General features: G+C 41.7%; 1 protein-coding gene across 1 annotated transcript in view; it reads left to right on the top strand.

Annotated features, from left to right (window-relative positions):
* Window positions 1-912: 912 nt before the first annotated feature.
* ptpn11b (protein tyrosine phosphatase non-receptor type 11b) overlaps window positions 913-27,571 on the top strand; it is a 33,586-nt gene continuing 6,927 nt past the window's right edge. The window contains exons 1-6 of the mRNA XM_070910146.1: window positions 913-965; window positions 14,867-14,989; window positions 23,201-23,395; window positions 26,406-26,598; window positions 26,824-26,940; window positions 27,058-27,171. Coding sequence (XP_070766247.1) covers window positions 952-965; window positions 14,867-14,989; window positions 23,201-23,395; window positions 26,406-26,598; window positions 26,824-26,940; window positions 27,058-27,171 — 756 coding nt within the window. The 5' untranslated portion in view covers window positions 913-951. The remainder of the gene's footprint in view (window positions 966-14,866; window positions 14,990-23,200; window positions 23,396-26,405; window positions 26,599-26,823; window positions 26,941-27,057; window positions 27,172-27,571) is intronic.

The raw sequence follows: 27,571 nt of genomic DNA, 5'->3' as shown, positions 1-27,571 counted from the left end.
AAGACAACGGCTTTAATTACATTACTGTTGCATCATTGGTGAGAATAAAATGAATCAAAGGGCAAAAATAGATGAATTAATATTAAGAACCAGCCTTTTTTTTTTTTTTTTTTTTGCCACTAATCTAAGTAGACACATGTATGAGTTATAAAGGCAGTTTCTTTATTTCAGATTATTTAGAGGTTGTTGGCCTACAGATTTTACTGCCCTGCTGCTTTTTCATTGGGTTATCATCATTGTCAATCAAATAGTAAAAAAAAAAAAAAAAATGTAAATCAATAGGTATTTAGTAAGTAAGTGAAGACTTGTAGGCATATTTTTTCCAGGGCCCTTATAATACGAGTAAGATATTAACCTGATTATACAAGGAACATGGACAATGGGCTCTAGATGCGTCAAGTGAGCTAGAGTGAGTCAGAACACGACCGGAAGCGAAGGTTGTCGTGCAAAATAAAAGTGTTAAACATTCACAACCTTTTTTTTTTTTTTTATGTGATAGTACAATAAGATTGTTGCTATCGGAATACCACGGAATTGTTTAACTTAGTTTGGCGTTAACAAATTAGCACAAGCCTAGGTTTGCATCAAGAACGGCATTTCTTTATGACTTTTTATTGACTAGAAAATGTAACAAAATCAAGTAAATCAGATTAAAGCTTCCTGTGCAGAAAGTCGGAGCACATACAGAAAACACAAACAAGTTGATATAATGATGAAATAACACAAAACATAATGCGAACGGGAATTTTTTTCTATTCGCCTGCTACGGATTTCGCTCCAACTTTAGCCCGCTTAATCAGGCCTTTGCTTTGAAGGCGATAACCGGAAGGCGTGTCGGTAGCTGTGTCGTAGCTCAGCGCGCAGGTTCAACAGATCCCTCACTCCTTCACAGCGACTCAGCCGCGGCGGAAAGGGGAACGTCTGGGGACTTGACAGCTTTCAGAGACTGCTATGACATCTCGCAGGTAAAGCGGGGGTTTGATTTCTCAGGCCGCCATTAATCGCGCCGCAATGTTTAACAGCCCTCTCCGCGCTGCACGAGCGCTCGCAGCTTGTGCGGGGCGAGACTGAAAGTGAGGCGGGCGGCAGGAGAACAGGGGCGCCTTAACTTTTCTCCTGCCTCGGACCCCCCCCCCCCCCCCCCCTGTGACAGAGGCGCCCGACAACCTCGCATTTACGTTTAATTCAAAGAAACTAATACAAAGAGACATTACATGCTTGCCTCGTTCGGTTGTTTGACTTGTTTCATGACGTTGAAGTACGGCGCTGACGTTGAGAGCTTCCACAAAAGTTCAAATTTGCCTCATTTTCTCTCGCTGCGGAGTTAAACGACGGTGGAATTAAATGCGCTCGCTCCGTCTGTCACGTCTCAACGCTAACGTCAGTTAGCATCGTGCGTGTGTTTGTAAAGTGTTCGTGATTTATTCCTGAGCTGTCGGGCCGCACGTTTAACATGAGCGTAACACCCTCGCACTTGTTTTCACACGTCACACGAGCTTTTCTCCTCACTTTTCTAGTCTGGTGCTATTGGCTTTTCTTTTTTTTCTTTTTTTTAATTTTTCTTCTGTCTCTGTCCTCTCTTTGTTTCTGTGTGTGTGCGTGTGTGTGTGTGTGTGTGTGTGTGTGCACAGTGCAGGAAATTGGCTTATAGCTTCCTGTGAATCCAAGCCCCGCACAGAGAGTATTATAGTAAACCTATAACAAATTTAGAGGGGCACTTTAGTAAAAAAAGCAATAACTATACTAATATGAAAATTGCTCATTAATACCAGTATCAAAGGCGTGTTTCTAGTCCCTCCAGGAATAGTGATTTGTTTTATTTTTTTAATTAAGATGTGCACCTTTTTGAAATCAAGGTTCAGTGGCCTGCTTTTACACTGACAGCTTTGGTAAGTGTTTGGTTACTCATAAATGGGTACGGTGTGTATTTTCCTCCCACCAGCAACTCGGCCCTCTTCCTACGTATTATTAACCACATGCACATCTGCGGAATAGTAATGATTTGTAGGTCTTCCTCAAAACATTGACCAGCTTAGCATGAGAGGAATTAAGAGCTACAAGAGGCCGTAGACATGAATGGATACGTGTACTGTATTTAGTGCCTGTTTAGATTTTGCATTATCGGTCCATATAATGTCAGATTTCCTCCGAGATAGCCCTTTCCAGGTACATGCATGAGTAAAAAAAATAATGAATCGAAATGTTTTTTTGGGGTATGTGAAATGCGGTCTTTTAAGCTGTGGCACTTCTTTTTTTTAGCTCTACTCATAACTAAAAGTCAAGTGTAGCGACTGTTCGTCCTGGTGCAGAGTTTTTTTTTTTATGCAAGGTGACCTCTGAAATGTTGACTCCAGCAGTCGGCTTGTCTCTTCACCATTATGGCTGTTGTGGACTCAAGAAAATGCAACGTTGGCAATCAGAGAGTTTACAGTTGATACAAATAGTCTACCACTATATGGGTGGAAAGATATTGGATGTGTTTCACGTGTGACTGTGGTGTCTCTGTGTGCCTTTTGGCAGGTGAAGTTGCAATGGTGAAATAATGATCTCGAGGATCGAAGGCCAGTCCTTTTGATTTTAACATAATCCAACTTTCCATGATTGTGGAGCGTTGCATTGCTTAGCCGCGTTCTACATACAATACGCAGGTTCTTCTTATAGTGGTAGTTGGTGTGGCTCAGCTTTGCATAAGCTATCAAATAAAATCCAGATCCTTGTAGACTTGCTGCAGTGGCTGATTGTTCATCAGACTATTGTAAGGATGTTGGTGAGTCTTTTCAGTTCAGTTTGTCACATTTACATGTACCTGAATACGCAGATGGAGAGCCTTTTGTGTGCACATGTGTACCTTAAGTAGGTAGGTCGCACCTGCACATTGAACAAGCATCTAGTCGACTAATACAATAGGAATTTTGTGTAATTACCCATTTTTTAGTGCTTTTATTTATACTGTATGTGATTCAGATTACTGTATTAGACTGGACTTGAGTAAAAGCTGTAGTAGCCACCATTGTAAAAGTGTGTCTAGTGGTGCCCTCTGAGTAAAATGTTTTACCGGCCAAAAACTATGAAAACAAGAACAACTGGTGCCATCATTTCTCACTTTATCATTAGAATCTCAAGGACGTTTATTTCATTTCACAGATATTAGTACCATTTTTTTACAGTCATTTACAATAAACAGTTGTGAGTTGACAGAGGGCCAAGTGTTTAGTGGCCCCCGGGGCCAAAGCCACCAGCAGGCTAAGATCAGAAATAGAGGAAAACACTGAGACAAAGTTAAGTTGCTTGCCATGGTGTGTTGCCGGGGCCGAGACACGCATGCCTGTTGCTCTGTGGCTGGTTCTGTACTTCCTGAGCTGAAATACCACAGGGGAACAATACTACAGTGCGTGCCGTCTTGATCTGACAGACCTGCGCTCCTGGTCATAGTATCACTCAGACTCCCCATTTCAGGAGGGATTTTAGTTCATCATACTATTGGGGAGGGCTGGAGTTTCCACATACTTTGCCATTATTCTCTTTGCAGTGAGGATTTGTGGCGGTTTGGTCATAAAGGAACCATTTGTACTGTCCCTCATTGTGATTGTACCGTCAGCGTTGATGGTATCAAGCATGATAAGCATTGTAATGAGTTCAGTGTAACGCTGTGAGCCCAGAGACAGCAGTAATGACGCACACTTTACGTTGCCGTTTCATTTTTGTTTGTGCCAGTTGATTCTGTGTAGTATTGCTAACTTTCCTCTTTTGGAAACCACCTCTGCCCCCCTTTGTTTAAAGAGGAGACCTCATCTGTCACTGCAACTCATTTGACCAGCTGAGAGCAGTGAGTCAGTTTTTTCGATAAGCCGACAGGAAAACAACAGCCCATGTGGAGGAATAAGATAACACTGCCAACATTTCCAGGAGTGCTCTGAACCAACTGTTCGTTTTTTTTCCAAATACATGTTTTGCATTTTATTCAGACACAAAACAAAGCAGATAGAGTACGGGAGACAAAACATCACAACCTTGTCAGCTCCACATGCTTATGATCTTCAAATATTACTTAATGCCTGTGTGGTTAATCAAGTGTAACGTGCTTAAAATGTTAGACGGGACATGCTTTTCCAGGTGTATGTCACATATTAGATGTTTAACATCGCCACTCCACTCTGGCTGAGCTGTGTAAATCCAAGCTCAGATTTGATCAGGTCAATGCCGCCGCATTACTACTGTTGTTTCTGGCTCTTCTCTGTAGATAACGTACTTTGAATATTAAAGTCACGTTCATCTCACTTCAGTGAGAAGTGTTATTCCCTCGCTGTCTTTGGCTGGTGAAAAGAGTAGGCTGGAAAAGAGGAACAACGCAGGAACAACGTGAGTTCCCACTAACTAATATTTAGCCTTTAACTTCTCTTTGTCGACAGGTGGACGCCTGTGTAGTTTGTAGAAAGACATAAAGATATTTCTCTCCACTTCAATGGTCCAAATGTGTAATATTAGCCAGCTTTCAGACTGACTCAGCGTTTGTTTTTTCCAGCGTGTAGGTCTTACACATGAAGTACATTCAAACTAGTGTGCCCTTAGTTTTGCATTGTAAATGAGATGCGGAAAGTCATCAGTAACATTTTCCTGTGATCAGTGGGAACGGGACTAAATGCCTAAGTGAATCATCTGATCTATAATGTGCTGCCCCTTTATATAAACTGTAAAATCTGTTTGTTTTAGTTTTTAATGCTTTTTGAGTGGAAAAAGGAGAGCATATAAACCATTTGACATTATTAAAAAAAAAATGCAAATATGACGTCTTGAGTAAAAAACATTAGTTTAATGTTAAACATACAGTATTTCTGTATTTAATCCAAATTGAAAAAGGGATTATTCCATTACTTTAATCTTTCTCTCCCTGATAAAATTTGCCCAGTTTGTGCATAGAGGTCAGGCAAAATTGCAGAGAACTACACTTTTAAATATCTGTACCAAGTACAGAAAATGTGCTACGTTAAAGAGTCAAAATGATGATGACGACGTTCTGAGCGATAACTCTGTATCCACCGTTTGTTCCTTAATCTGTGTTTTGCCATTTCGGGCAAGAAGTCCCGTGTGCTTTGACCACTTTCTGATTTCCATGTTGTCTGTTGAAAAAAGGTTGGATATGTCTGTGAAAAAGCACGGTAGTTATCTATTAACCAATAATGGCCGGAGACACTTTTACTCTGTGTTTGACGAGTACTGTTTACGCCATGTAAATACAAAAAGCCACCAACTATGATACCCTGTGCTATTAGTTGTTTTTGCATGATTTAAACGGCCTAAGTACCCTGAAAGCTTTTGTCCATTTGTCACGTCACCACTTGCGTTTCAGTTAATCAGTTGGTCAGCTTCTGGTGGGTTACGTATATGCAAGTGTCGAAAACAAACTGCCTGTCACGTGTGCAGTGATTGCTGAAGTTAGTCATTTAGCTAATTCTACTAAGCTGACTGCATGGTGCTACACAGAGAAGTGAAGCATCCAGCGATGGGGGGGGGGGGGGGGTGCGAGTTTTGCACCTCATGTAAATACCCCGGATCATCAGCTGGTCTAAAAATATCTACAACATTACCAAAATCCACACCCCAGGGCTTGTCTGTGACCAATATAGCCCAAGCAGAGGCTTTCATGCTGCGCTGCGACTACTAAGTATATCACTTTTTTGTCAGTGGGCCTAGACGGGTGCGCTTTAAATAGCCGACCAGGGCTATATTGAACTTGAGACATTATGCAAGAGGATAGAGTGGTGGCTGGATGCACACTGGGCCTGTTTCCCCTCAACCACCTCGAGGCCTAACCTGCAGCTCCCAGCTGCCTCCGTCTCTCCCACAGTACATCCAGTTGTTTCGCTTCTTCCCTGTCGACATCTCGTCAGATAAAACCAGGCTATTTGAAATCCCATTCTCTTTGTCTTGTCTCTGTCTCTGTCTCTGTCTCTGTCTCTCACTGCCCAAGGCCAGATGCAGGGAAATGGGGCGCCTGGTGATTGTCAAAGGGAATCCTATTCTTGGAAAGCCCTGAGTCACTCCTGCTCCTGCAGTCATGATCTGGGGGGTGGATGTGGCTGTATAGGAAGTGCATGCTGTTCAGTTTTAAAGGCTTGAAAATTGACAGTGACTCAAATCTACAGTAGGGTTTTGATATTCCAATAGGGGTATTGCACTAAAATAATGTGGGTTTGGTTCTGTGGATCTGCACGGTGCTCGTGTAATACTGTGGCAGGTTATTTTATATTTTAACAGAAGGTCATTAGCGTTACCTAAAGTATGGAGATAAATCGGTAATCCCAAAAATTGTAATTGTTTGGCCTGTAGACACGTTAACAGCTCTCAGTATTTATCATTAGTGAGATCTAGCAGAACGTAAGGGGGCAAAACTAAACATTACAGTCAGAGAGAGATCTTTGCCATTGATGCATTCTTTTAATTACAAATTACAAATGTATTTAAGGGGCTCAGATACATATCTGTACGAATACTATACATATCTAATATTAAACGAACCACTCGCCATTAGAGATTCCTTTACATGTTATATGCTGATTGGTTAGCAGAGTCACAACAATAAGGGTCTGAGAGGCCCAAGTGAGAGTATCAATAATTATTTAACTGACAGTGTGAAAATGAATACTATGCCAGTGCAATTCTACACCCCCCAGGGTTCATTTTCGCTTGTTGTACACTTTGCTTTGAATTGGCACCCTACAGCCAAATAAAGGTTATAATAAACACGTGGCAGCTTACAATTATTTAATTAAATCAACACTTAGTTTGACTGGACAAAATGAATGTGTAATGTCTAATTGAAAAATGCATCAGCTGCTCTGGTTGTAGACATCATGTTTACTTCAGTTGGTCTGTTTCTACAAGCATGTGACGAGTGATGGCCTGAATGTTAATCATTAAACCGGGCTAACAAACACTGAAAGAGAAAGGGCAAATACATTTTGTCCCGTGCTTAGACAATGCAGACAGCCAGATCACAAAATAATAGTTTCACAAAAAGGCTTCCCAGAAAACCTATCTCGAGCCTTGCAGCCAGGATTGCATAAGTGACATTTGAGGAGAGAATGAGTTTCGTAATTAAAAATAAAATATCTCGTTTGATCGGCCTTGTGCGAAAAGGACAGCGCTGGAATCGGAGCCAAAATCAAACTGCAACCCAAAGTGTGTGGTGATGTGTGTGATTGTGGTGGCCTCAAATAGCAGCGAAATGAGTCCTGTAATGTGACAGTGCTTTCTACCAAATAGTGTGTTCATCTTCAGTGTTTCCTTATGTTTCAAAATGTTCCATTGGGTTATATTGTATATGGCTCCCTTTGTGCAAAACTGCGGAGCCAAAACAATGCTACTGGCCTGTGCAAAATGGACTCTCAGAAAAGTTGGTACCTTTTCCCATCATGGTCGGATCGTCCGTTTGGCCAACCTCCAGGTTTCGGTTTTCAGCGTTGAAGTAGAAGACAGAAACTGAAACTTGTCGCCTGGTTGCCCCTGCAGCCTCAATAAAAAGCTTCATGCAGCAACACTGATGTCTCGCGATGAACATTCGCTTTCTTGTGTCTTTATCAGCAAATGTGTTGACACTGAAACTATCAGATGGATTTTTTGTGAAATGTCTAACTATTGGATGAGCTGCTATGAAATTGGGTAGTCATTCATGCCCCCCTCAGAATTAATTGTCATAACTGACTTTTCATTTTAACGCTATCGTCGGGTAACAATGTGTCTTTACAATGAGCATTACAGCCTCACAGAGCCGCTAGCGTAGCTGTAGGCTCTTAGTTTAGTTATTAGTCGGTCTTTAGGTGTGTAGTTAGGAACCCTAAGTAGCTTTGGTTCAAAATTAATGAATAACCTTTATTGTCCAGTATTTGACAGACAAATACAAAAATATGATCAATAAGTAAATGAATAAAAATGGAATGCAGACCACATAAACTAAAGTCCAATGCAAACACGTGGATATAATCAAACTGTCCGGTCTTTGAGAGGTCATTAGAAGACGCTCTTTTGCTTTTGTTCTCGGCAACTCATCTGCAAAGCTCTCTAACCCACCCCTGCAAAATTAATAGCCTAATGGCATAGTGCTGAATTGGCTGGATTGGAGGGTTTAGCTCGGCGAGGGCTAACTATGATCCAGTGTAACTACGCCACGCGCGATTAGGTGTAATCTCCAGGCACGGGCAACACAGCTGTTGCATTTAGCCTCCGACAAGATAGCAGGGACCTCGTAGCTCTCGGAGACCTGGCACCCTGATCTGGCCTGGCTTGGTCAGGCCTGTGTTGCGGCCAGAGAAAGCTCTGTTAGCTTTAGGATCACAGTGTGGGCTGTGGACAGCCGCTGTCCTCTTAGGGTACGAAGGGGAGAGGAGAGGAGGGGAGGCGGAGGGTGGTTGGACCAGTCTGCCTGCGCCTGTCACATTGTCGGCGAGGGACGACTGATAGCACTGACGGGTGCTGGTATCAGGCCTGCTCACGCTCGTCCAAATCCCAGATTAAAGGGCCCCCGCCCCCTCCCTCGCTCTCCCTCCCACACTCTCTCTTTCTCTCTCTCTCTCTCTCTCTCTAACACTCTTACACTCTTTCTCTCACTGTCTCTGTCTCACTCTATCTAACCCAGTAACACTTTTACAAGCAACCCCCGCACCCCCCACCCCCCTCTTTTTTTGGTCTCTATATCTCCCTTGCTCCCTCCCGCCCTCTCTTGTGTAACAGTGCCCAGTGCTGGATTACTAAACTCTGAGGCTGCTGAGGCAAGGGGCTGTGGCAGGCTTGGACCAGAATGGTGAGGTAGGGCAGAAACAATCCCATTCAGTGAATATTTCTGCTTTTGGACAACCCTCACACTTTAAACTCCTCCTCTTCCCATAAATAATGCCTTTAATTCTGCTGTGGTTAATACTTAATTGATTTAATCCAAAACCCAATGCTGAATTTGGGAGAGCATGTGGAGACCTGGCCGTGCAGAAGTGTGTATGCACATGTACAGTATTTCTTTCACGTGCATCAGTGTGTGTGTGTGTGTGTGTGTGTGTGTGTGTGTGTGTGTGTTGCTGTAAAGGTGGCTGTTTGGTTACAAAGGGGCTAAGAGTGCGCGCTAGCTCTTGTGAAGGCTGAAAGAGTTGTGTGTGTGTGTGTGTGTGTGTATGTTTGTGTGCCAAGACACTCATGGGAAGGTGTCTGTCTTGTCTGTAAACCTGACAAGGTGAACCGTTGTGCGTTGGAAGCACTAGTCCAGCGTTTGTGATTCCAGCCCGTTTCCATTGTTGTGATAATTTGACAAGTGACAGCAGCGCTGTGATGAGGGATTAGATGTGGATTAGTGACATAAGGCATTTTTTTGCCCCTCTGTTATTATTTTTCTGTATGAATCTGTGTAGGATTAAAAACAATACCACGAGTAATCTGTCCACCAGCTGACACCCATGACCTGTCAATAGCTCCTCAGTACAATAACCTAAATGTGGTGGCAATTCTAAGGAGAGGGCAGTGACAGGTGGAAAAAATAACATGTACCATGTAAAACATGTACCAGATTTTATTTATTTTAACAATAACTCCCATATGAATAGTGCCCGTAGCACAGAGTATGGAAACTCGCCGAGTACCGTGAGCTGGCATGAATGGAACATGGTTAGACTCCCTATTAGCATGTCACAGATATATTGTTATTGTATGTATGTCAGCTGGTAAGTAACAAGACACAGAAACAAGAAAAAAGTCATTGCATAGTTCCTCCACCGGAGACGTGTGTTAATGAATCATTATCGCATGTCTTTAAACTCCCAAATATCGATATTGGTGTTGGCCTCCAATTACAGTCCAGTATCGGTCGGGCTATAACTCTTTGCTTAGACTGTTACTGATTTAAATCATAATGTTTCCAATTTTAGGCTTTATTTAGGTAAAGCTGCTTTCAACATTTGACACCTTTTTGGCTTCTTTTGTTAAATGAAAAGAGAAAAAAAAAAACATGTTTATATACCTCAGAGGTACCAACACTCAAGGTATCATGTCGCCTCTAGAAGCAAAAAAACAATTTTAACGTTATCCAGCTTCACATACAATAAGTAAGATATGAATATGAATATGTTGATTGAGTGTCGCGGTCCACGCGGCTATGCAAAATTCCACCTGTTTCTTAAGTTAGTCAGACAGTCCTCTGGTTCTAACAAGATACATGGAAAAATGAACACTAATAAAAAAATACAAGATAAACCGCTGTAAACAGGAGCGTACATTCCTCAGAATGCACTTTACACAGATTAAATTGCATATCAATGAGGATATTATCAGGGCATTAGTCTTTCTGTTTCTGCTTGTCTTCATACACTCTCTAATACTCTGCTAGTGTCACCTATGGATTCACTTTCAGTGTTGTTGATGATACATTGAACACTTTCTTTCCATCCCTTTGAGTCATTTCCTGTCTGTCTACAAACGCTCTGCTCAACCACCCAACCTCCCTGCCAGACTTCCAGAGATATTTCTAATGTCACAGGGAGGGCATTGTCACCCTCCGCTCTTACATGTTTTTTTTTTTGGTTTTTTTTATGACTAATCCCCTTGTAATCGGTTACAATTTATCATTTGTAAAGTTCCTTGTATAATCTGCTCCCTCAGCTCGGGGAATGAGAGGAAGCGCAGCAGATCGGTTTTGCCCCCCCGGTGAGGATAAGGGGGTCAGGTGCAGTCTGGGTCAGATGTCTGGTGTGGTCTGTCTGTCGCGAGCTGGTCCAGTCCGGGGCTTTGCTTCAGTTGAGACCCTATGCAGGCTGGACTGATATTTGTATTTAGATCAAGCAGATTTTGGCTTTTTATTTCATACTGGACTAGTCCTGTGATCCTCGATGACCACATTGGAGAGGTGTAGTGCCCCCGTGTTGGTCTACATTCCAATATATATCCCGTATCACTCCCTCCTGTACAAACCCTATCACACATTTAGCATCGTTACTGATTCTCCTGCAGTGTCTGTCTCCCGCCTCACCTGTCTCTTCTTTCGCCCTTCTCGTCTTTCCTCTCTGTCGTAGTCGAAACACGTCAGGCAGCTTTGTGATTGACAAGCCGTCAGTGTCACTTTTGATTCATCTGTTGAATGCAAAGTGGTGACAGTTGCTTCATCTGCAGAAACGTCCGTGTTTGACATTTACATTTAGCTCCTAAAAAAAAACTATTTCAAGCATTTTCAATTTTAGTTTTAGTAAATGTCACTCACAGTCCATTTGATATGAATTGTTAAGTCGTTTTGACAAACAGGAACTCCAACAGTCGACAACAAGAATGTCAGGCTTAGATATCCTTGTTACGCAGCGATTTATATTGATGTTTTTGTGGTTTTATGAGTTATTGAAGAAATTCATAGAAAGCGTAGTCACATAACACGACCTGAGACTGAGACCGTTACGCCAGCAGTGGCCACAGCAGTGGTCTGGTTTGTATTCGCGGCTCTGAGGTGACACAAGATCTGCTGAGCTGACACATGAGCCTTATTTTTATCTCACTGTCATGGGTTTGTGTCATACAGTGTACTAAAACAGAAACGCCTAAATGCTCGCCCACTGTTAAAGCTTTCAGATATTATCTTCACAGCATGAGCTTCATGAAGGGGCTCTTGTGTCCCACGCTGCCTGCTCTCCACTGGGTTATATTAATCAATAATAAGCCTTTGTAATCTCTTGTGTGTGTGTGTGCGTGTGTGGTGAAAGGCTACGATTTAGGATGTGAAATGCATGATTTCCATGACTCATTTGGTCTATATGTTGGTGTCTCAAAAGTCTATTTTCCCATTCTTGTTGAATCATTGACATTTACATGTCAAAGTTATTTTGGTATTTGAGTTTTCAACGCATACGTTAACCTAACACTTATATTTTTTATTTCCATTACTCAGAACAGAAAATAAACAAATACATAAATCAGCCTGGAAAAAAAATGTTTGAATATCAAGTTTTAATCTATTTAGGTAAATTCTTGTAAATTGCAGTAGTCATCTACAACTTTTCATAATATACCTAAACGTCTGGGTTATATCTGCCTACGATGAATTGATATTGTACAATAGTGTTTCCAACCCATGTCTTGGAAAAAGATTTTTTTTTGCCTTTATTTGTATATATACCGTATATATATTTTGTATTAATAGTATTTTTACATTTATGGAAGCAACAACACAGATTCATTTTGAGTAACATGATATCTGCTTTGTCAGAGTATGTTGTTTAAAAACTGCCCTTTCTTACAGAAAAAGGTAGAAAAAAAGTTCTAAAAACTAGAAAATAAAAAAGTAAAAAAAAAAGAAATTCATCGGACATCGTAGTCCGATGGCACAACAGTGTAGGACGATCCGGAGGAGCCAGATTTGTCAACACATGTTCAGCTCTGTAGTCAAGCTTCGTCATCGCTGATTTCCAAGCAGCGAGAACACTCGCCAACTACCAGCTGGCGCAGATCCAGAGAGTGGTCTTTAAAATGTCAGTGTGATGCTTTTCTGGAAAGCCTTTTTAATTTCCGCATTTGTCGTCTGGGTGTATTTGAAATGTTCTCATACTCACAGATTTAATGTAGTGCTGAGTACTTAGTCATTTTCAGTTAATCTATCCCTGATTTATCACGTTATTTAGTGTATAAAATAGGATCACAGAGGCCCAGAGTGATGTTTTCAAATGATTATTTCTCCTCACTAACAATCCAAAAACTGAAAGTAGTTTATATACATTTATATAAAGCACAAAAGCAGCAAATTTGAGGAGCTGAAACCAGCAAATGTTTGGTAGTTTTACTCAGTAAATAAACAGCTAATCACCATTGATTCATTTTCTGTCAATTGACCAATAGATTTATAAATTAATTAATTTAATCTACTAATCACTTCAGCTCTCGTTGTGCCAAAGTGTTAAAAAAAATTAAAATATGCACAAATGTTCTGTCCAAGCAATTATATGGAGCCCCCCCCCCCCCCAGAGAAAATGCACAGCACCATGTCCTGAACCACTGCACATTTTGTGTGTCATCACTGATAACTGTAAACGTGTGCAGTTTCACGTCGGTTTTGTCAAACCTCCCCTTCCTCGACACACACACACACACATACGGGGCCCTGGACGGCTAATGGCGCGCCGGATTAGCCAGCAATGGCACACAGTAGTTAGGGAGGTTTAACCCAATGATCCCTACTTAAACATGAGCTCTAAATCCACAGCTGACATACAGCCATTCACCGGGACATAGCTGCCGTACCTACTCGCCGCTTCTTAGTCCTTCACTCATTAAACGCAGTTTTCACGCTCCAGCATGCTGGTGCGGGTGCCAGTGTGTAGATGTGCCGGCCACACGTCTTGCGCCTGTTTGTGAATAATGGAACGGTTCGGTTTTGAAGTGGACAACCCAGATTGTCGGTCAGCATACCTGAGAAGTGGATGGGATAAATATTTGCCTGCAGTGTTTTGCAACAGAGGAAGTAACATGTTATCGTTAGCCCTGCAGCACTGTAAACCTGAGTGTCCTTCCCTTTCAAACCAGGACAGGACGTGCAGTTCGTATGCATTCACTGATTCAGCAAGAAACAAATGTGTGGTCCCTTTCTGTTTTTAATTCAAAGAAAGAAGTACACCATGCACTGACGCACCGCCAGAATCAGGACTGCAGATACTGCTATGAACCATCTGTCGCCTTTAAGAATAAGAGCATGAATGTCATTTGATATAACTTCCAGCAGTCACAGTCGCTTCCAGTTTAGCCTGAGATCTGCTGCAAGCTCCCCCGTGAAGTAGTGCGTGCGAGTACTACCGTTCAACATACAGAAGTGTTATTGAGGAGCACTCCATTTATCTATTGATGTCATTTTACTCTAAAGTGTCAATACAAACGACAGACATCGGTCATGTGACACATTTTAATGGCTTTCAAGTCCTTGGTAAATGGTGATATTATGGCATGCCACAGTTTAGGCTAAAAGATTCACATTATCATAGTTCTGTTAAAAAGAAAACGATTAAGCGTAATATTCAGAAGCGGAAACTACTGACACTGCTGATCTATAATCAGTTCATTTCGTAAAAATATTGAGAGTAGGCCCATTCATTTGAAAACTGAGTCCACTGATAGAGTGAGTCACAGAAGACTGAATGTGTATGTATCATGCACACGCCCTTTTTTGACCATCACTCACTTAATGTAGATAACCATTAAAGGTCTGCCTCCTCGATCAAATCTGAATTACCACTAACTGGCAGCTGTTCCAAAGTCACAGCTGACAGACACTTATTGATCAGCGTTGCGCAGATCACAGAGGCTGAAATACTCAAACCAGCCGTAAACATGCAGTATGAGGTTGTCTCCTCGGTTTCTGGGCAAAAGCACTGACCCTGTTAATAAAATCCAGGGTGCTGAGCTGATCTGATATGACAAGGAGCTGAGACGTCTCCTGGTCATATTGGTTGTTGGTTCGTTCCTTATACGCTCCATCTTTAAAAACTAGCACCCCTTTAAAAGTGTAAGGACTGAATAAAGGTCTGTTTATTCAACAATGTTTAAAAACCCTTTAACTGTACAATTTCTGTTCTGGCAAATGGGTGCAAAAGGGCCACAGTTCCTATAGTGTTGGACTAATATGAATGTGAGCAACCTCAAATTGAAGCTGAAAGTCGGCACTTAAGCGAATACCTCAGAGAGCACAGTTTTAAAACATAACACAAAAACAAAGAAGTGATATACTGTTTGGAACTCAGGAGATCTATTGGCCTGTTTTGTCTCTGTAGGACAGGAAGCTGGTGGGACAAAGATTGCATCCATTCTTCTAACATGGACACATGGATCATGTTGGTGTTTAACAGGCTGCTCTTTTGCTTTACAGGTGGTTCCACCCCAACATCACCGGAATCGAGGCAGAGCAGCTCCTGTTGACCCGGGGCGTCCACGGCAGTTTCCTGGCCCGGCCCAGCAAGAGCAATCCGGGGGACTTTACCCTCTCTGTCAGGTAAAGTTTCACCCACACGCCCTCGATTGCTTTCCCTGCCGCTTTTGTTGTTGTTCACCATCATCAGCCTCGCTATTTAACCTCACTGTTCTCACCGGTTCAAAGTTCAGCCCAGAGAGCAAACAGAGCTCTGGCGTTGTGGCTTTGAGGGACGTGACGGGTGTTTAGAGAGGCGAGTGGTTCTCTCTGGAAAATAGTCATTGTTACATTTACATTTTAGGCACTTTGCTAGTGTTCCAATACACAGTGATTTAAAGTGAGTCCAACTGCATGAGCCTAAGTGCCTGGATGACCAAACATTACTCACAAACGAGACTCATGTGCAAAGGTCAGATGCTCAATACCCTTAAAATAATTATGTGAGCTTGGATTTAGTCCGTTTTTCTGTCTGAGAATGAGGAGCGACTGTGCTGTTTTGACTAAAGTGGGAAGTTTACTAATCAGGACCTTTAGAGTCTCTGAAATTCCTACCCGTGGGTCAGCAAGTGACGTAACATTTTGTCAGGGGGTGAATAGATGGCATTTAAACAGAGGTTGTTTTGTGCGAGCGTTTCAACGAACACGTTAGATAACAGATTTGGAATGTGCGATTTGGTAACATTCTGACTCAAATTGGCCAGAAAGTCCTTATTTGGGCCGCAGGGTGGAGCTGAGGTGAGCCGGACACGCACGGCCGAGCGTAACACCCTGTGAAACCTGTCAGTCATGCCCTGAAACATTTTTCTCTTAATCTCTTTAATTGAGAACCCCGGTGTGTCGCAGAGAACGGGACATTTCTGGTGAGTGGGACTTTAGCACTGCATGTTGTGGTGATGACAGAGAGCAGGAAACAAACTGAGATAGAAGAGAGAGTTTCAAGAGTCGCTCTTCCTTGGCAACGGAAGCTTTTAAGAGATACATCAGTCGGCCAAACGGCTGGAAGAAAGCCCAGGCGCATTTGTTACTCTGTGACTGTAGCTGTAGCTGGCATGACGGCATGGGCAGAGAGAGGCTGTGTGTGTGTGTGTGTGTGAGAGAGAGAGATACTGTGGAGAAAGAGGAAAAGGAAACAGTGTAGTTAGAAAGGCGGTTAAATAATGTTAAGGGGTGAGGGAGTTGTTAAGGCTTTGACCTTCACTGCCTGTGGTTTGCATGTGTGTGTGTGTGTGTGTGTGTGTGGTTGCAGAGTGTTGTAAATCACACACCACAAGAAGGTGAGTTGTAGCCACAGTTAGTGTGTGTGTGTGTGTGTGTGTGTGTGTGTGTGTGTTTAAGTCTGCCAAGACCACAGAGGTCAAGTGGCCAGTGTGCAGCCTCACCACCTGCTAGAGAAGGTAGGTCACATTGAACTAAGAGGAAGGAGGAGGGAAGCAGAGTTCATGTTAAAGAGAGACTATGGAACTTTTGAAAGAGCAAATAACACAAGCTTCCTCCAAATGAAAAGTCGATTTCACACGTAATAAAAATGTGCCGTTGCTCAGTTCAGGATTGGCCGATGCGGTCTTACTTTGTCTGGTATGACCAGTAGCTCACAGTGACTAAAGTTAGCTAAAGTTAACGTCGATAGTGTTGTTTAAATGACATTACTCAGTTTACCAACTTCTGCTGGCCTTTGTTCAGCAAAAGTTAAATAAGCTCGCTTTGACATGGGTTTTGGCTTTGTTGTGTTTTTTAGCTAGCAATTTGTACCTTTTTTTTGAATTCGTAAAACTTTGGAACTGAATGTAAGATTACAAGATTACACACATTTACAGCGGACTTTTTTTTATAGCCATTGTTGTAGTTATATTGTGCAAAAAGCATAAAGTACTGGGAAAAACATAAAGTAATCTTGGTGGAAAAAATGTTACAAATGAATGATTTTGTCCATAACAAAATATACACAACAATGTTAAATGTATATTAACCTAATTTCTCGTACCTCGTGCCTTATTTTAGTGATTACTTTGTGCCGAAGTGTGTTAAAATTGGGCATACATGAATATTACAGCACAAGTTCTATTTAATATTTGAAGAAACCCCACCTGTTCGCCTCCGTAAAGCTAGAATTGCAGACTCTTATAACACATGTAGTGAATACTCGGAAGGAATTGAGTAAAAGGTGTAAAATGTACTTTTTGGTTATCACTATATTGATGATACATACTGTATGTATGATTCCACTGAGTGTACATTGTGCAACTGATTCATGAAGGATTATCATAGAAGTATTGTTTAAACAGGTACACGTGTACTTGATTACTATGTAAAGATGGATTCAGTCAACATGTATGTGAAGTCGGGAATCTCACCAATTCATTCTTAAATTATGGCACAAAAAAAAATCTTGAGGTCACAATGACCTTCGACCTTTGAGTCAAAAGTGTCACCTATTCAGTGTCGGACGAACCCCTTCTGTTACTGAGTTATGGTGTTGAATAATGGCCAAAAAAGGTTTTCCAGGACATTATGATGTTACAGTGAAGCATGGTTAACATGATTAACATTTGTAAACATCTGTGTGAAATATTGTCATAATTACTGCATCAATTCTTGAGTTACGGCCAAATTGTTGTGCCAAATTTGAAGAAATCCCGTCAAGCTGTTCCTGAGATATCGCGTTCACGAAACCTGAAAACATAATATAATAATAAAAAAAAAAAAAATCTGTGACCTCAAAACTTTAAAAGTGACAGTGGGACAACATGGTGTAGCAGTGAATACTGCATTATACATGTATTTCCTGCCACAATATCCTGTTTCTCAGGAAACTGGGTCAACTATCGGGGCAAAACTCAATCAACACCTGTATCTATTTGTGACTGTAATTGTAGAAATTGTTGGTCATAAGATTCTTTAATCTTTGAAACTTTTTTTTTTTTTTACTTCTGCACCAAATTAAGTCTGTAAAATGTCGAAAATGTTCAAATATACTTGTTAATTACTTATCCTATATCTACAGAAGCTATTCTTAGCTAGCATATCATGCTACCTCTCCATTTCTCCTCAAACACACACACACACACACTCTTACAGTGTCTTATCAGAGCAGATGAGAAGCTAATTAGCCAGTCATTAGCCAGGTTTCATCTTACAAAGGCTGTTATGAGCGAGATAGTCACTGTGACGTCCCTCTCTCTCTCTCTTTCTTATCTTCCTCTCCCTGCCTCTCCTCTTCTTATCACCACCACCTCTCTTCTCCTCTGGTCCACGAGGTGAACAGCAGAAGGAGTGGTCGGACGCAGCTGCGGCTGAAAAGCGTCTGAAGAGCTGAGATACTAATGAGAGCTTTTTTGAGGGTTTTGAAAATGTAATCAGTTCAGAGTTTCGTGAAACCCAAAGAGGGAGAAAGAGAACGTTTGAAGCAGAAAAGTCCAACTCCGTAAGGAGAGCTGTCTGGTCAAGTTTTCTCATTTCTCATGCTCTTTATACACTCTAAAGACCCCAAGGAGGAGTTTTAAGGGCAATCTTAAGAGAATTTTTTGCAGAGCAAATTACCACAGAGAGCAAATTGATTTTCTCCTATCCTCTGTGTTATATAATGCTAGCCTGGGTTTACTTATATTTCCACTGCAGTCAGGTTATTTATAGGTTTACACAGTCGAGTAAAAAAAACACCATTATTGTGGGTGTCAAGTCAATCTGTAAATGTTAACTGTATCTAAGTCACTTCCAGGATATTTCAACAGTTTTTTTTTTGTTGTTTTCATTCCTGCAGTGAATGTGACATCGAACCTCCCACATCATAACACGGCGTGGTTTAAAACTGTCGGCTAATGGTGGCATTAGGTGTGCTGAGATCTGCATGTCAGCAAGGACAAAGGCACAACAACCATGGCTATGTAGCAGATGGTGGTGTCAGTGTGAAACATGCAAACACAGTAGACCTATTGCATGTACCTGAACACCTGAACGATGGCTGCTTTTTGTGTTGGGGCGGAGTCGGGTTGTAATACTGAAACAAACTAAACGCATCCATATTAGCTCTGCTTATTAACAATGCAACAATGCTAACTGCTAGCCACTGTTACAGAAACTCTTTGAATTATTGACAGTGGTTGATACCTAACTGTTATCTTTAATGAAGTTTGTTCGTCACAAGTGAGCTAATCCGGGGATGTTTATTGTTCAGACTGACCCTTCCCAACGGCACAAAAAGTTGTCCATTGGCGAAGTAATTTTTACCCATATGCTTAAGTTTTAGCCATTGTCTTCGTGCAAGGATAGGAATTTGCAGACACCGAATTGCCCGACCCTCAAAAGCGAGCCTGCTACAGCTGAGGAAATATGTAGTTCAAAACAATATTACCAGATAATGCATTGGATGTGTGCCTGGTTTTTCCACACCCATGTCAAGTCTCGAGACACAGGGCACACTGACCTGACATAACATCTGAGATTTTTACACCAGAGCCGAACATGCCCCCCCCCCCCCCGCAGGATTTAGGTTCAAAACCAGCGTATTAGTCTGTAGAGGCGCAAAAGGGGAATTGAAATAGAGGCCCAAACTTTATCACGCTCAATTTGATAAGTGGACTGCACACGGTAAAAGGGATTTCTCTGTGGTGTCAGGCTTTATTGAGTGAAAGATTTTGCTTGGAATAGCTTCAGGGCAATTCGAGCAATAATTTATATAGTCTGGGCTTTCTACGTGCATATTATGTGCATTTTTGAGCAATACATTTCCCAGTTGTGCGTGTTTGTGTACTTTGTCTTATCACCGTACAGTTTGTTTAGTCATACTGATCTTAAAACTGGTCATTGCTTAAACTAGAGCGGCCAGAAAGTCGTTGTGAAGGACTGTGTGACATTATGTATGTTTGGGCTACTGCTCAGTTCATCCTAACAAAACAGTATATCTGAGATTAATCTAGCTTGTTGTTATCAGTAAACACTCTGCACACTCTGCATGAATAATCACGCACTGATTTGGAAAAAATACAGAACTCTGGTCGGTGAGGAGGAACAACGTTGTACTTCTCATAGATGTGCATTACTACAGTTGCTACATCCTCCACATTGTGAAAGGTCTGAGGAGCCAAATGTGGTTGATAAAGTGAGAACAAGTGATTGGCAGTGTGCACGATTCTTTGTTTCCTTCCCAGTTTTGATCCTACGCACCTGTCGGTGGGACTTTCTGGCGTGCAAGAACCGTCATGATTGTTTTGCCTGCGTCCTCGGCCAGTAAATCTCCTACATGAATCACATTACTGCCCATCTTTGAAGGTTGTGTCATGAATTGGATTAAATGGCATCTAAAGGAAGGGCTTGTAGAGCAGAGAGGAAGCAGCGAGCCTGAATTGGAATATGAGGCTACTAACACAAGAGGAATCAACAGCAAGGGTTCTAAGTGCCTAAACAGAACCGTGCTTAATCATTTCATGAGTGCACATTAGTAGGGTTTAAACAATCATTTTAATAACTACAGTAGGCTTTGTATCCTAGTTTACTCTTTATAATTAGCCATGGCTAGGAGGAATGCCCATTGTGGCGTCAGGCAACTTTTGAGGACAGTGTGTAAGAACGCTACAGTACACAGAGCAGCTGCTACTTCAGGCTGAATTAGTTATTTGTGTAGACAGAGAGGGGCTTTTTCTCTCAACAGCGCAGTCATTTTTTTTTTGTGGATCGGTGATGAGATCATTTTGGTTGAATATCATGGTGAACTGCAGTTCCTTTATTTTAATTCACTGTGATGGACTGCGATTCTGTCAGTGCTGATGCAAGATGGTTGACATGTACTCCTGCTTTTAATCACACTATCACCGTCAACGTTACGGCACGCACTTGGGCCGTGCGACAGTGAATGTTTATAATGTGCATATGATCAGAATTATGCATATGGGCGTTCTTGCAGGTATTTTAGTGATGTTAATGCTTTATAAACCCATTCATTGGGTCATTTATTTACTTGTATGTGTGATTGAAACGAAGCTGTTGCGGCCAGGCACTGGGTTAAGCCATTTTATCGTGGCAAAATAAATATTGAGATGTATTTTGTAAGACGTTGCTCTGCTCTGCCAGTTTGCCGTATTGAGCTGGAAATTACCCTTAGACTACCATGCAAACATGCACCATGGGCCTGGAGTTCTTCATTTAGGACAGTATGGGACCAATACTGAGACAATTCACAAGGCTACTTGTTGATAGCAACGTTTTTCTGAATGTTAATTCACTACATAACGTAAATAAACTGTACTTGAAAATCAGCCAGATTGTCTTTATGTCCGCAGAATTGTTCAGGTGTATGCGTGTGTCCAGCCTGTCGCTGTTGACGGAAAACTAAAGTTTAAACCTTCTGCTGGTTTATTAAGTTGTTAAGGCCCATAGCAGGCTGTCTTATACTTGATACATTGGTTTGTAGGATATCTTTACAAATAGAACTGTGGTGCCTAATAATTTAGGCCGTATATCAAAGGAAGATTGATATACAGATTATGTTGTGATGGAGAACACCATCTAATCACAGTAACGTTTCTTCCTCTTTCTCACAAAACCGTGGCGAGAAGGACAGATGTTATAGTCATCTGTCATGTCTTGAAGTAGACGGCAGTGAGCCGCAGCTGAGCAGGCAACGATGCTGACCTTGGCTCCCTGTATTCCTTCTGTAAAGAAGACTGCCATATTTTAATGAATCCTTAAATGTTATCAACGTCTCAGAGACGGGTGTAGGAGGGAAGTCAATGAAAATCTAATAGGATGTATTTGGCTCATTCCAGAGTTAATGGTGTTAAACTCTGAGAGAAAAGGGAGCTTTGGCCCGAGAGTTGAGGAGGGGCCTTTAACAGGGCCATAGACCTGCGGCACCCTGCCAACAGCCACTAATAGAGCCATAAAGCAATTACCAGGAAATGCTGGAAGAGAGGAATGGAGGGAGGGAGGGACAGAGACAGAGAGATGGATTATGGGACGGATGAATACAAGAACAAAGGGAAGGATTTACTGTGTGTTGAGTGGAATAATGGAAAGAAGGAAAAAATGTTAAATGCATAAGGACAACAAGAAAAGTGATGGAGGAAATAGGATTTGTGCCATTTGATATGACCATTAGCTGATAATCAGTTTCCATAGAGAGATATCTCAACCTGCAGATCAGATAGTACTGACTGCCTTGCTAACCCCCCCCCCCCCCCCCCCTGTGGTCCCTAAGACTATGTTGTATGTGTGTCGTCATACTTAATATGTTTACATGATGTTTTGTTTATCTCTGCTAAAGTATATATGTCGGACGAAGTCAGCGGAGATGGAAAATGGAGAAAAGAAAGTACATTCAGCAATCGAGTTGATGAGCTGCATATCTTTCTTCTTTCTTGCCTCCAGACAGATAGCTTTATAGACTAGAACTGTATATGCGTTAGTGTGTGTCAGTGGGTTTTCATTTAGTGTGTGTGTGTATTCAAACCAGTCAGAGGACTTTGAATATGCAAAGTGGTACCAAATGTTTTCTGGCTTATCAGTCTTTGAGCTCGGCAGCTGCATGCATCTCTGCTGTATTGTTCTGCAATCACGATACAGCCTTCTCCCAAATACATTAGATGTGGAAACTACAGAGTGTTTAAAAAAAAAAAAAAAAAAAGGGTGCTGATCCCCTGTGAGAAGATTTGTGTTGTTTTGTTTATAGAAGTCAAAGTGAAAAATGTTGTGCGTGTGATAAAATGGATCAGTATTTTTTAAATCACTGCGGCTTTGTAGCTTTTTCTTGCATTTTCTTTCCTGTAATAGCTTGTGGCTTATTTTATCATGCCAGTGTCGGCGCAGACGGAAAAGGTCGAAGTTATTTCATAATATTTAGCAGTCATATACTTATTATGTTTTATTATTTCTAACAGTATGTTCAGCTTTGCAAGAAAAGCACCCGTATTGCAGAGATATGAACATGTCACAGACAGAGTAAGGTAGTGTAAGAAAATAACGCTGAACACTAGACAAATGAATGTCATAGAAGTCTTGATGACTTGAAAAGCTGGACATTTTTATAGTGTATATGCATTCATGCTCTGTGAGTGAGTGTGGGCGACAAAGTGTGTACGGTCTGGATTTTGTTTGTGTGAGCATCTACTGTATGAACATGTGTGTGGGTGGCCGTTTGTGTGTTCGCCGTTCTAATATCGGCAGGGTGCAAGTGAACAAGAGAAAAGATGCTTCAGTGCTTCATCTGGAGTGAGTTCACCTCTGTTTGCATGCACCATAACTAACTGAGTGACTGAATTCCCTCTGTGGCTTTTTTTTTTTTTTTTCCTCCCCCCCGCTCAGGCGAAACGATGAGGTGACCCACATTAAGATCCAGAACTCGGGCGACTACTACGACCTGTATGGAGGCGAGAAGTTTGCCACACTGGCCGAGCTGGTGCAGTACTACACCGAACAACAGGATCTCCTGCGCGAGAGGAACGGCCATGTCATCGAGCTCAAGTACCCACTCAACTGCAAGGACCCCACCTCCGAGAGGTGCCGACAAACTCGCGCACCAACACCCACTCATGCAAACAAGCTCCCATTTGCAAACTAGCTAAGCACCAGGTGGATAAATCCAAGCAGACAGACATACACATAAACGTGTCGAAGCTCAGCTCGATATCTTGCTCTTGTATCTAAACTCATTAAAACTGCATGAATGTTTTTCCTGACCGCAGACAGTTATTTTTATTCTTACAGGGGGTGTCAGACTGCAAAGCCTCATCCTGCCATGAGAAGCAGCTAAACCGCCTGAGAAGTGTTATTAGTCTAGTTTTCAGTGCAGTTACAGTATCCTGTCATGGCCTAAATACTGTTTGTGAGGAACTGAGTCAGAGAACAAAACTCTGGGCAAAATACTGAATCCTTGTCATTTCTTTAATATGAATTGGGGCATGAAGATGGTTACATTTCATGTTATACATTAAAGGTTTGTGTCATGGTGATGCATTTCTAACATATTGAACCTAAACAAGTTAAATATTTAGAAGGTAAATTCTCATTAATGTAGGAGAAAGTGAGATCACGTCTCCTTCATGTCTTGAATGGAACTTTTTTTTTCCCCCCATCACCATAGGGCTGGATGATATGGCTAAAATTGACATCACACTATTTATAAGAATATGTCTGCCATCTGGACGAACTATCCACTGTTATGTGTAACACCGGAGAGGAAGACACAACTTTGTTTTGGTCTCCCCCAGCTCCAGAAATGCTAAACGCTCCACTATGATCACATGCTAGTAGTGCTCAGTCTGGACAGGTAGCTTACAGTGGATTTATCAGAGCCGTTCGGCTGAAAATAGCTGCCGCCTGCTGTGGCTGGAAAGTGATTCTGTGATTTTTCTCACATCACACAGTCATTTAATCCATTGCTCATATAAAAAAAAAAAATGTTGATTAGTGCAGCTTTAAAAAAATTCATTTTAAAATATTTGAATTGCAGTTTGTTGAGAGTCCTCAATTTAAACAACTGAATTTCATGATTATTAAAAGAAATACGGGGAAGTGAATACATTATAATGACGAGCAGAGTGCAGTTCCATTGAGAGCCGATGGAGGATAATATTGAATTATTGTCCAGGCCTACATCACCAACAAGTTAACTGTTTGATAGAACGGCAATAGCAAAGACTCAGCCGTTAGTTCTTGAACTATGTACCAACGTACATGTGTGTTTGCACGTGCTGTTTGTAGGGAGGATTCATCATTCTGTACACATGCACTCCCACACGTTAAATTCAGATGCACTTAACATTCACATGCACAAATCGTGGCGTATTCCCAAATGCATCTTCAAACAAAATAAGTGGGCCGTGCTGGTGTTTTTGTTTATGCGCACCAAGTATCCACACGCTAACATCCTCCCAGAGAGTACACACAGCTTGGACGCAGCTATACACTTCATCACACCTACACACCTCCATTGAAGTGGGAGACTAAGGCAGATGGTGTGTTAATGCCAGGAATTCATGCATGCACACACACACACACACACACACACAGGAAGCATTTTAGAAAGCTACGCGATCAGATTCATATCATCATTTGCAAATCATCACTTTTCAGCTGTGCCTGGTCTCATCTCGTGCTGAGCAGGTTGTGTACATTTTCTTGTTCTCCACATCTGCACGTTGCAGTGTGTATATCTCAGTTTCTATTTAGGTCTAAGAGCAACTTGCCGTCTAAGGTTTTGGTTTGTGTGGTGTTTCCATTCTGCATACGTCTCTTGTCAGAGCCTCCTACACGTTCGTGCTCACCACACAGGAAAAAAAAACAAAAAAAATATATATATATGTACAGATAGGCCGGTTTTTCATCTTAACATCAGCAACTGAGTGAGACTGCAGCAATGTAAGAGACACTTCCACTCTCGAGTAGGAGTCTACGCTCACAATGCACATATAGATAGACATTATGTTAAACCCTAAAGCTGCAATATGGGACTTTTTCCCTTGAGGCGGGAAGCATATTATAGTCCTCCTCCTCACTTTGCCAAGTTTCAGTCTCAACTCTTATACCTTGTATTGACAATTTGTCTTCCTTGAAAAAGCATCTTGCCTGAGGCTGAGCTTCTCCATCTCCACAGGAATTGGAGAAGCAGACCAGTGTTTTTTGAACAGGCCTGCTGCATGTTTTTATTTGGTGTCTGTTTTGTTGTTGTTGTTGTTGTTGTTGTTGTTGTTGTTGTTGTGACTGACCTGTAGCTGCTAGCTTCACCTTAATAGACACAGCCAGCTAATATGAAATGATGCCCACGGTAAATGGTTTTGACCCTGAATATATGATTTATATATTTAATAACAATGTATTAAACGACAATGTGAAAACAACGTGACAATGTGAAAGAGGTGCTTGTAGTGATGAACCTACAGAGAATCTTTACGAAGCTTTATAGCCGCTTTACTGTTTTGGTTCACTCTCGCTGCTCTTGCAGCTGTTTTCAGTGAAAAAGCTCTTAAAAACCCACCGAACACTATACATGCTCAGCGCCAAACATCAGACAGACACAGTTAGCTGGTGAAAAACAGTGGAGCATTTTGCAACTAAAGAGCAACTAGTGACCAAAAAAAGAACTAAGAGAGAGTGAATATATCGGACTTACATCCATCACATGTTGTGTTCTCAGCTTGTTTCTGCTGCACCCCAAGTGGCCAAAAAAAAAAAACAGTTATTCCAGGTTTAAAGCTAATGTTGGGAAAAGAGTGGGGAAAATGAAATACAACATTATAACATTGTAATATGATAGTAATTACTAGGTGACATCAATAATTATTCAATCAATAATGATAATCTAGCATTATACAAAGCTTAGAAAGTTTTCAAGATTAAAATTTCCCAACATGTTTAAATTATTTGTCAATTTTTGTTTTGAGGAATTGCCACAAATCACATAGGACCATCCTTCATGTTGTCGGTTTGCATGTTCAGTAGTTCAAGCTGCCAGTTTGTTTCTGGATCCGCGTGTCCGTATATCACAGTCCGTTCTGTCACTTCTCTCCAGGTGGTACCACGGGCACCTCTCTGGGCGAGATGCAGAGAAACTGCTCACAGACAAAGGCAAAGCCGGTAGCTTCCTGGTACGGGAGAGCCAGAGCAAGCCGGGCGACTTTGTCCTCTCCGTCCTCACCAATGAGGAGAAACACGAGAACGTGGACCGCAAGACCAAGGTCACCCACGTTATGATACGCTACCAGGTGAGGTCACTCAGCTCAGGCCGCTTGAAATATACAGACTCTTAAACTGATCAGGAGGATTTTGAGTATTGTGCACGGGGGCTCCCTGAGTTCTACCTCAGCATCCTGTTGGTGCTTTGAGTCATGTGTTTTTTTTTTCTTTTCATGATGATGAACTTTTGCACTCTAGGAGCTCCTCAGAGCAGTTGCTGCTGTAGTTGAACTGTTGATGTTTGTCCGCAGCAGGACGGTAAATACGACGTCGGCGGCGGTGAGAGGTTCGACACCCTGGCTGACCTGGTGGATCACTACAAGAAGAACCCCATGGTGGAGAAAAGTGGCATCGTAGTGCACCTCAAACAGGTATGGAAAAGAAATGTAACACATTTATATTCATGCTGGAGCTTTTTAAATGCAGAACAAACTTGCTTTGCTCGGTTGAGTAATTTATTTTCCCCTGTCCCGACGTGACAACGGCAGCCCTTTAACGCCACAAGGATAAATGCAGCCAACATTGAGAACCGGGTACGAGAGCTCAACAAAGTAGCAGACAACTCTGAGAAACCCAAACAAGGATTCTGGGAAGAATTTGAGGTATGTAGCCTGAAAACTGTCACAGACAGTATCCTTCCTTTCAGTCGTGATTCTAAAAAGAAATACGGGGAAATGTATATCTCAGTTGATTATTTATTAAAGGAGGCTCCAGTTAAGAGCTGGATGACTTGAGTCACATGTATGATACCCCTTACGAAATAGATTTCTGTTTTAATGCTATAGTCTTTACTTTTTTTTATTCTGTTACCTGTCTCTTTGTATAGGCTTACATCTATTATTTGTTTTCTTGTCCAGAGAAAGTCAGATTTATTGATTCCGCCTTAACCTTTAAGTAATGTTGCTGGCCGAAAGCGTATCTTGTGGCTTTCTCTTGTGTTCCTGACTGGTTGACTGAATCATTTCTATTGCGTCAGTGAATGTTAGGCTATGAATTATTATT

The sequence above is a fragment of the Enoplosus armatus genome, chromosome 8, assembly GCF_043641665.1.
Source record: "Enoplosus armatus isolate fEnoArm2 chromosome 8, fEnoArm2.hap1, whole genome shotgun sequence".
NCBI lineage: Eukaryota > Metazoa > Chordata > Actinopteri > Centrarchiformes > Enoplosidae > Enoplosus > Enoplosus armatus.
This window is presented reverse-complemented; position numbering and strand designations above follow the sequence as displayed.